This window comes from Asparagus officinalis, chromosome 9, assembly GCF_001876935.1.
Source record: "Asparagus officinalis chromosome 9, Aspof.V1, whole genome shotgun sequence".
NCBI lineage: Eukaryota > Viridiplantae > Streptophyta > Magnoliopsida > Asparagales > Asparagaceae > Asparagus > Asparagus officinalis.
Window position 1 is genome coordinate 63276971 of NC_033802.1, and position 11359 is coordinate 63288329.

The 11359-nt window shown below is 38.4% G+C and overlaps 1 protein-coding gene across 1 annotated transcript; it reads left to right on the forward strand.

Moving 5' to 3' along the window:
* On the forward strand, nucleotides 1539–10528 carry LOC109824489 (acyl carrier protein 1, chloroplastic-like). The gene is made up of 4 exons (XM_020391098.1): nucleotides 1539–1710; nucleotides 9336–9431; nucleotides 9549–9671; nucleotides 10156–10528. The coding sequence occupies exons 1-4, from the start codon at nucleotides 1642–1644 to the stop codon at nucleotides 10288–10290; spliced, it is 423 nt and encodes a 140-aa protein (XP_020246687.1). The 5' UTR covers nucleotides 1539–1641; the 3' UTR covers nucleotides 10291–10528.

Below are 11359 nucleotides of genomic sequence, written 5' to 3' on the forward strand. Positions count from 1 at the left end.
TACTACTATAAACTAATATAAAATATATCTTATATGATATAATATAATACTAACTTATAAATATATATATACATACCTATACCTCACTATTACCAAACCAAACCACCACAAAAAAAAAAAAAATAAAAATATTATATATAATATAAACATATATAAACATCTATAATTTATATATATACCTAAATAATACCAACCACACACACACACACGACACACAACACACACACAACACACACAACAATAATATATATATATATATAATACAAATATATATAACTATAATATATAATATATATATAAAATAATAAATATACTATTATGAGATTAATGGTATCCTTGTATAGGAGGCGGATTTTCCTCCCTTGATCAGCCGTCTAAAATCACCATGACTAATTGAGCGACCATTATGGAATATCCGTCCTCCGTTTGACTTTGATCTATCATTTAAAACCCAACACACTAAGTAGGGTGAAATCCTCGTCGTTTGAAACAATCCAACTCGAGCCATGTGAAAAGTTCAAATATTCATCAAACCGTTTTAAAATAAGCATCCACTAGGGATGAAGGGTCAAACAAGACGACGGGATTCCACCCAAACTTGGTGTTTGGGTATTAGAAAAATATGTAAAGATCAAGCTTCAACGAGCAGCCGATACAAATCCACAAATATTGCTCAATCACATGTGATCTTTAAGGCGTCAATGAGGAATCACTACATATGGTGACAAGGTATACTCATTAAATCTCTCTCATACTCTCATCTCTCTCTCTCTCTCTTCCTCTCTATATTATATACTTAGAATATATATACTATATATATATATAATATTACCTCTCCACAAATTAAATATATTATAATATTCTATATAATATAATACTACTTATACGTATATATAAATCATAGAAAGTGTATGTTTGGTACAAGACAAAACAATTATAATTCGTAGTGAGCAGTGACATAATTTCATGCACTCATTAAATGGTTGCATCAACCACATGTACTCATAGAATACTATTTAAATACATCATTCATATTTTATAATTACACCCTCAAATCTATTAATCTTTAATATACCGAGCACCCCATTTCGAACAAATATGAAAGATTACGAGGGTTTCCACACAAAACTCACCCACCTTGAACCCAACCACCCCCTTCCCACCCCCCCCCCCCAAAAAAAACAAAAAAAAAAAATAAAAAACAATTTGGGTGTGCTTGCATGAAACCTCTGATAAACTTTTAATTTTTCTCCACTGGCCCTTTTAACAGTGTTAATGTATCAACAAACATGTATTTCGTACACAATCAGAACAACAAACGACATTGTCATTAACACTCGATCTTAGAAGGGCACACTGAGAAGATTTGATAGTTTGGGGAGGTTTTATGATTCGTTCTAAATTTTAAGGGGGTTTGATGGGAAAAAATAGTTTCAGTAAGTCTTTTGTGGGGAAAGCCCCCAAAGTTCAGGGGGCCCAGCGAAAACTTACCTTATCCGTTCCTCGCCATTTCAAAATCAAAACAAGACGAGAGAGGGAGGGAATTGGACAATAACAGATAGCGTTTCTCTTTCTCTTATCTCCATCCCCCCAAAAATATTTTTGCAATTTAGGGGTGTTTTTTTATTCATCCTCCTCCTAATGGCCTCCGTCTGTGCTACCTCCGTCAAGCTCGGGTGCTCTCTCAAGCCAGCAAGCTGGACTACTCAGGTGAAAACCCTCTTCTTCACAAAGATTGGATCTTGAGTTTGGTTCTCCGTAAGTGAATAGTTTGGATATTGATTTAGTTTTAGCTGTTAAACTAATTTGTAATTAATGTGTGATGTGGATTGTATTGGGATTTTTATATGTATTTCATTTATTAAGGTTAGGTTTGTTCCTAAGCGGGCTAACCTTTTTAACCATTGCATTTTGGCTTTTCCACGCTGATGTCGCCCTATCGTGTTGATTTAGTGTTACCCTCATTTATTTTTTAAACCGGCTCACTTTCCAAAAAAAAATAGAGAAGTTTTTATACTATCTTATTGAGATAAATATTGTGTCCCTAGTTGTACTTTTACATGTGTTGTAATTATCTCTAATTAGGGTTTTGTATAGATGGTATGTATAGGGACAATGTATCATATGATTCTTTAATCAATAGAGGAAATATTTTCAATTTGGTATCAGAGCCTTCCATCTCTCTTTTTTCGGCCAACCAAACCCTAACCCTAGTTTAGGCCAACCAAATCCTCGCCTCGCCGTCGCTACTCCATGGCTTTCGGCAATGATCAGTCCTCCACCTCGGCCTCTTCCTCCTCCGGTTCTTCCTCCACCTTCTCTGTCGCTACTGCTTTGAAACACGCACACCACTACATCACCCTCAAGCTGAAGCCTGGCAATTACCTCTACTGGCATACTTTGATCCATCTCTTTCTCTCAAGCCAATCCCTTCTAGGGTTTGTTGATGGGACTTCTACTTGCCCACCCTCCAATATACTTTCTGCAGGTCAGTCCTCATCCATCGTCAATCCTGATTATGCTTTGTGGAAGCAAAACGATGACCACGCGAAGACTATTATCCTCTCGTCCCTCTTCGAGGAGTGCTTCCATGTGATTGTTGGAAAAGAAACATCCACTGATATCTAGAGTGCCCTTGCGGCTGCCTACACTAATCCCTCGAACTCTAGAGCATTACAAATTCATGAGGAACTTCTCGAATGTCGACAAAATGATTCTTCCATCTCCACCTACCATGGCAAGATTAAAACTATTGCGGATAATCTTACCACTGCCGATCGTCCACTCTCGTATGAAGATTTTATGACTTATATCTTTTCGGGTCTTCATCCCGAGTTTCAACACGTCTTTACTACTCTTCATGCTCGCAAGGAAAATATACGTTTTGCGGATCTCCAGTCACTTTTGCTTACTCAAGAATATATTTATATCGTGGTCAAAGGAGCCGTCCGTGAACCCGTTAGCTCTTTTTTCTTCGGTCGACCGTGACTTTCCTCTCTCCTCCACCGTCCAGTAGTCCGGTGGCTCCTCCACATCGTCGCTGCCCTCCCTGGGCTGGACGGCACAACAACTGGCCTTTCTGGTAGGCCTCACAACAAGCCGCTGTCTCTGTCGCGACACTACAGACCTTCTTTTTGGGCCATTCTTCATCTGGGGCTTCGTCGACCTTTGCTAATCATCCGCAGCAATTCAATGGTTGTGGTTATCACGATGGTCGTGGTGGTCACAGACGTGGCTGTGGCCATGGCCGTGGCAACAATTTTGGGGCTAACATACGATGCCAGATCTGTCAAGGGTATGGTCATATGGCTCTACCGTGTTTTCAGCATGGAGTTATGGGTGCTTTACCCACTACCCAGTTCTCTAACACTCATCCTGAGTTGTCACAATCATTCAATGCATCCCTCTGGTTTCCGGACATGGGTGTGATGAATCATGTGACCCCAGACATTGCGGGTCTTGATCACTCCGAAGCTCACCAAGGTATTGACACACTTCATATTGGTAATGGTAAAGGACTTCATATTGCTAATGTTGGTTCCAAATCATTTTTCCAGGTCTAATGCCTTTCATATGCGCAATATTTTGCATGTTCCTTCATTTCTAAGGCCTTACTTAGTGTTCATTAATTCTCTGCTGATAATAATTTCTTTGAGTTTCACGCACTTTTTTATGTGAAGGATCGAGTTACCAAACAGGTCCTCCTTACAGGCCCGAGTGAGAATGGACTTTATTCACTTTGCCTCCCTCATTTCCATAAAATAAGTTCCATGGCTATCTCGGCTGAGCATACATCGTCCGCAATTTGGCATTGTCGGTTGGGTCATCCACATGTACAGTTGTTTAGAGCTATGATCAATAAAAATGCACTTTCGTGCTCGTCTAGGTCTAGAGAGTATTTTGTTAATGGCTGCCAACTTGATAAATCGTCTAAATTGTCTCTGTCTTTGTTTGATTTTAGGAGACGTTCAGTTCTTGATCTGGTGTTTAGTGACGTTTGGGGTCCTTCCCCTACTTTGTCTTGTGATGGTCATAAGTACTTTGTTATTTTTATGGATCATTATTCGAAATATATTTGGTTTTATCCCATGGCCCACAAATCTGATGTGTTTCCTACATTTGAAAATTTTATTGCAATGGTTGAACGACAATTTGCAACTAAACTCAAGTCAATTAAAATAGATTGGGGGGAGAGTTTCAAAATTTATCTGAGTATTTCTCCATATTGGGTATTATTCACCGTGTTTCTTGTCCCCATACTCACGAGCAAAATAGGATGGTTGAATGTCGCAATCGTCATATCATTGAGACTGGACTATCCCTTTTAGTTCATTCCGGTGTCCCACAAAAATTTTGGCATTTACCGTTTGATATCGTAATCTATTTAATAAATTAAATGCCTTCCCAAGTGTATCAAATCCAATCTCCGTTCGAGTGTCTTTTTCACAAACGACCAAACTATCTTTTTCTTAAGGTTTTTCTGTGTCTGTGCTTTCCCTATCTTCATCTTTATAATAATCGTAAAATGGATTTTAGATCGTCTCCGTGTGTTTTTCTTGGCTATAGCCTTATTCACCATAGTTATCGGTGTCTTGACCTTGATACTGATGGAATGTATATTGCGCGACATGTACGCTTCGACGAGAACACCTTTCCCCTACATGCTCCTCCTCCTCCTACACAACTGGAGCCTTCCATGACCATTCTCCCGGGGCTACGCCCCCTCTACCGAGAGCTCTTCCCTGCACACCTCCCTCTGGTGCAGCTCCACTTGAACCCCGAGAAGCGTCCAACACTATCGGCTTGCTCTCGGTCCAGCCACACGACAGCCCTACTGGGAGGGTCGTTAACAACACCTCTACAGTTAGTCCATCTCACTCATCCCTCGTCCCTTCCCAAGTCAACTCTGAGCCGTTGTCTCCTTCCTCCTTACAGGTTGTTCCACCTGCCCCTCCTACCAAAACTTTGATCCAATCCTAAGCAAAAGGTAATATTTTCCTCTTCGGCCTCCCTCACTACCCTTGCCCATACACACACTGATATGGAACCAACACCCTTTACTATTGCTAATAAGAGTGTTCAGTGGCGTAGGGCTATGGCTGACGAGTACTAGGCTCTTCTTAGGAATGACACTTGGTCTTTAGTACCGTTTACGACTTCTATGAATGTTGTTGGTTGTAGATAGGTGTACAAAATCAAACAGAAAGCCGATGGTTCCATTGAGTGCTATAAAGCGCGTCTTGTTGTAAAGGGCTTTCATCAACAGACGGGTCCTGACAATGAGGAAACGTTTAGCCCGGTTGTCAAACCAACGACCATTCAGACTATTATTTCTCTTGCGGTCTCTCAGGGATGATCTTTTCGTCAACTGGACGTTCAGAAATCTTTCCTACACGGATCCTTGACTGAGACTGTCTATATGTCTCGACCTCCGGGTTTTGTTGATCCTGCACGCCCGGATCATGTTTGTCTTCTTCATCACTCTATCTACGGCCTCAAGCAAGCCCCTCGGGCATGGTTTCACTGCCTCTCATAGGCTCTTCTTTCTCAGGGGTTCATTGCTTCCAAGACTGATTCCTCTTTGTTTATTTATGCTCGAGGTAAGACTAAACTATTTATTTTAGTTAATGTCGATGATATCATTGTTATAGGGAATAGCCCGACTCATATATCTCGTGTTGTTGCGGCTTTATCCTCTGAGTTTTCCCTCAAGGGCTTAGGCCTGTTACATTATTTCCTTAGGATTGAAGTTGTTCCTTGGGATTGAAGCTTCTTCAGCGGGTTGGACTCTCCGACTCCAAACCCGTGTCTACCCTACTATTTACCTATGTTTCATTGTCCAAGATGACTGGCTCCTTGTTCTCCGATCCGACAAAGTATCAGCAGGTTGTTGGTGCCCTCCAGTATGTTACTCTCACGTGACTTGATTTGGCATTTGTTGTCAATAAGGTTTGCCAGTTTATGCACTAACCTACTGATGACCGCTAGTTGGCGGTCAAATCCTTTAATATTTGCGAGGAACTCCCTCTCATGGTCTTTATTTTCGCCGTGACTCTCCACTTTACCTCGAGGCCTTCTGTGACTCAGATTAGGCATAGTGTAATCGCAAATCTACAGAGGTTTTACAATTTTTCTTGGAGCTAACTTGATCTCATGGACTTCTTGAAAGTAGTGCACTATCTCTCGCTCCTCCACGAAGTCAGAATATAAAGGTCTTGCCGATACTGCTACAGAGCTCACATAGTTACAATCCCTTTTTCGGGAACTTGGTTTTCCTCTTCACTCCTCGCCAACTCTTTGGTGTGACAATCTTGGGGCTACTTACTTATCCGCCAATTTTGTCTTTCATGCTCGAACAAAACATGTCGAGATTGATTTCACTTTGTTCGGGAGAAGGTAGCGCGTCGTGATCTACAGGTCTAATTTATCTCTACTCGTGATCAACTTGCGGACATTCTTACTAAGCCGATTCCCACTCTACGCTTTGATTTTCTTCGGTCCAAGCTGTAAGTCATTCCCAGCCTTTCGCTTGTGGGGGAGTATTGAGATAAATATTGTGTCCCTATTTGTAATTTTACATGTGATGTAATTATCCTTAATTAGGGTTTTGTATAAATGGTATATATAGGGACAATGTATCATATGATCCTTTAATCAATAGAGTAAATATTTTTAATTTATCTACTGAAGTGTTTGGGAGTTCCACTGTTTGATAATTACCCGTAGCTACTACTGTAAATTTTGAAAATACGTGGATGTTTACAAGAACTTTGAAAGTTTAGTGTGTTTGCTGCAAATTCTAAATTTTTAGAGGGCTGCTTTTAATTCATAGATTTTCAGTATTCTAATTTATGTTTGAAACTTTCAAGCTTTTTCTGTAAGTTTTAAATTTTTAGAGTGTTTTTTGCCAAAATTTAAAAGTTGTAGGGTGTTTTCTGTAAATTTAAAACTTTTTAGGGGCTGTCTGTAATACTTAAATTTTTAGTGTATTGATTTTTGTTTGAAATTTTTATTTTTTTGTAAATTTATAATTTTTATGATGTTTTATGCATGTTTTTAAAATTCCAAGGTTTTTTTGCAAAATCTAAAACTTTTGGGGCTGTTTGTATTTCCCTTATCTTCATTGTAATGACTTATATGAAAATTTCAGCTTGTTTTTTAATTTTGATTTTTGAGGGATTTTTGTAATTTTTGTAATTTTTAAAAATTTTAGGGTGTTGTCTATAAATTTAGAAATTATCAGTGGGCTTCTTGTAAGGTTTGAAATTTTCAGTGTTATTTGTATGTTTTGAATTTTTAGGGTGTTTTTTTTTTTTTTTGAAATTTCAGGTTTTTTTCGTAGCATTGGAATTATTAGGGGGTTGTTTGATCTTCTATTGTACCAAGGATATTTGTAAGTTTTGTTACTTTAGGGGATTTTTAATATGTTTTGAAATTTTTTTGGGTTATTTATAATTGCACATGGTTAAATGAGCCAAGCCTAGAATTTCCCCTCTTTCATCCTACCCTTCACTTGGATAAGGTTTATCCTTGTATATGATAAAACTTTTAACTTTGGTGAAATTGTAATATCATAACAAACACGGTTAAAGTGATGGGAAAATTTACCAATATTAAGTTTTACCCTTTTACCCTTGTACCAAATAAACCCTAAAAGAAAAAGCCTTGTCTTTCATCTTTGCTAACTTCATACTAAAAGCATGCCTATGAATGAGAGAGCACATTGCTAAAACTACTGAAGTAACTTGAAATCCAAATTTACTCAACTTAACTTGTTCGCGATAAAGATCTCATACTTTCTATTAGGCTAAATACCCATATTGGTATTTTAATTCCATCCCAATTTCCAACAAGGTATTTTAAATAGGCAAACCCGCTTTAAGACATTTTAATTGATCCAACTAACCAATAAGGCATGGTTTCTCGTCGGCGGGAAAATTTCCAGCGAGATCTCGTCACGTGCATGGCACATGATGTCTCAAAACTCGTTTTTAGCAGCGGCGAAGGCAACAATCTCGTCATATTCAGCCGATTCGATGGGGTTAGCGATATCAGGCGACGTCATAACCGTTATTTTATCCTACTTTGGGCTGAATATGACGAGATTATTGCCGTCGTCGCTGCTAAAAATGAGTTTTGAGACATCACGTGCCATGCACGTGAAGAGATCTCGTCGGAAATTTGCCCGCCGACGAGAAAACATGCCTTATTGATTAGTTAAATCAATTAAAATGTCGTAAAGCGGGTTTTCCTATTTAATATACCTTGTTGGAAATTGAGGTGGAATTAAAATACCAATATGAGTATTTAGCCCTTTCTATTAGCTTAAAATGTTGAATTATCTGCATATAGCAATACTTTTTACATGCACAAAACATCAGGCAATGTTCAGATATAATTATACATCATACAATTCATAACGTCTGGAATTGGAGGAGTTTCAATAGTGAAACAGAGTAAAATTCCAACGAGGAGGAATTATAACGAAATTCTCTCTGGTTAAAAGGATAGAAGGAGAGACGAAACGTATAGCTTTAGTATTATTCACTATCCACTGCAGGCAATAGGGATTAGATGTAACAATGAAGAAACGAAATTGAACTAAAATCTGAGTATCAAATTCTATTTACTTGAAATTTTCATATACGAGTACAGGACTAACCTAGTTCAACTCAGGGAAGAGGTTACACATACCTTATTGATGCTCACTATTTTACCTGGCATTTGATGATATATTGTACTCCTGGAGCATTCTATCATACTTAGTAGAGTCATTTGTAGTTCAACAGACATCATAATATAACATTCATGAGTATTATTAGAATATGTTAATTACCTTTTCCCAGATCATGAGAGATCTATCCTAAATGAAAATAGAACTCACCTTGAAACTACTATACATAGTGAAAAGATACAACATACGACCAGTTATCTGTACCATTGACGTTGATATATGACAAAAAGAAGAGAAAATGTGCACGAGTCATCGCAGATTCGATAAGTATGTCATGGGTACAACTTACAGAACGATGTTTCAGTTATTCTTTAAAATTTTATTTGATGAATATTGTGTTAAATCGTATCCAAATTCAGATTTATACCCTTCTTTTCGAAACTTACAATTTTACCATGATTAAGAAGTTATTGTATGCGTATCTTGGAACTTAGGGCTTGTTTGTCAAATGAATAAAATGGGTTTTTAAGTGGAGTAAATTTGGCGTAATTATTTAGCCCTAGTTTGGCGACCAACAAACTTGGACTAAACCAGTTTTCCTTTGGATCATTTTTGCCTCATAACTTCGGGATCAAAACTAAACTCAGTTTTCTTATTGCAGACCGGTGGAAGGCCCTCCAGTGTGAAGTTAGTCTCGTCGGGCTCGTCGAAAAGCTTCCCTTCTTTGCGATCCCCACGGCTCCAAATCTGCTGTGCTGTAAATACCTCCTCCTGATCATCTGGTTAAATATATGGGGAAAAAAATATTGTATAAAGAAAAATTTCTTCATGATACAAACTAACTAGAGCATGCATGTCTGCGTTGTTTGAACAGGCCAAACCCGAGACGGTGGAAAAAGTGATGGGTATCGTGAAAACACAGCTGGCTTTGTCCGATGACGTTGCCCTAACTCCCGAAACTAAGTTCTTGGACCTCGGTGCCGACTCTCTGGACACGGTAATATTCTAGCTCACCTAATCTTCCACAAACTAAAATTTTGGCAGATAAGAGTATGAAAAATAAATAAATAAAAGAACTCAACGGGTCTATTCGCAACAGACAGGGTCGTAAGTTCAAAACAACAATGCCGCCAGGGGTTTATGTGCAATTAGCTAAGGAAATTAATATGGTAACAGGTATATATGATCCAAATCCCACTAACCGGGCACATATTTAAAAAGCAGACTTCAATTAAAAGTCTCATCTATTAATAAAAATACACCGGTTTTCGGAGCATCAAAGGATCGATGCTCATTGAAACCTTGCAACATAAGAATCGGGTTAATTGTGGATAGACGACCCCCGTGCCGTCACCCATTTTGAATAGACCTCCTGAGGGTTAAAAGAAACAAATCCACTCGGGGGTCTATCCGCAACACTAGAGCTACAAAGGGTCTACTTCAATATATAACCACCCCTATGTTTTGTTTCTTGAGTTCAGGTGGAGATAGTTATGGGCCTGGAGGAAGAGTTTGGCATCAGCGTGGAAGAGGATGGCTCTCAGAACATTACGACGGTGCAGGAGGCGGCCGACATGATCGAGAAGTTGGTCGAGCAGAAAGCTGGGGCCGCTTAAATTGAACTGCATATGTGAGGGTTCCATGTGAGGTGAGACTCAATGTGGATGGATTCCAAGTAGAAGTTTTAGGCTTAGATCATTGTGTTTCCTTAAAACCAAATTATGAGGCGAAGTTTTTGTGTGGTACCTGATATTATTTTTGAAATGACGTCCGTGTTGACGAGATGTATCGATCCTTGCTGGTTAAATTTGGCTGCAAGCAAACGTGATGCCTGGAAATATTGATATTCTCTATTGATCGCTGAACATAGCCGGAGAAATGATATAACATTAGCTTGAAGTTGAAGGGCAAAAAAAAAAAACTTTGCTTCTTTCATTCAAATATTGTTTCGCGATCATATGCGCTTCGTGTCCTATAAGTCATGTCTTGCGCGTGCACCTTATCAACTGTATCGAACTGATGAAGCGTGCGGAATGATGGAGTGGGACCCTCACTTGTTCATAATGATATCAGAGCATAAAATTGTAACCCTTGATCCTCATCGGAACTTCTGAGTTAAATAACTTCTAATTTTAAATAATATCAGCACATGAAAATTAAGAACACTGACCCTGAAAAGGACATGTTAACACAATAAAATATGTGGGTAAATTTTATATTTAGAAAAGCTCTCTAAACTTTGGTGAACTTTACACGAAGCCGACTAAACTTTATAAATTAGGGAAACAGCCCCCCTAAACTTACAAAGTTATACAAAACTCTTTTGAATTATTAGAAATTGACATAAACTGCGTTAACCTGAAGATTGAAAGGTGTGATTAACTACCTTCATTACCATTGATGCACTAAAAGTTATAGAGAAGTAGGCAGACGAAGCGGAGGATCAGAGAGGGAGGATCAGAGAGCTTTTCAAGCAAAACCCACTAAATTTAGGGAGTGATATGAAATTAATCCACATGGGAAAAGTTTTCCAAAACACGTCAGGTGTGGATCATGTGATGACTTAAACTAACTTCTGTAAATCGTCGTAATATAGTGAGACAATATTCAGATGGATTTTGTTTCTTATTTTATGAAGTAGGGTTGTTGTTTTGTGACTCAAATACTTAATCTGATATTTTTAGC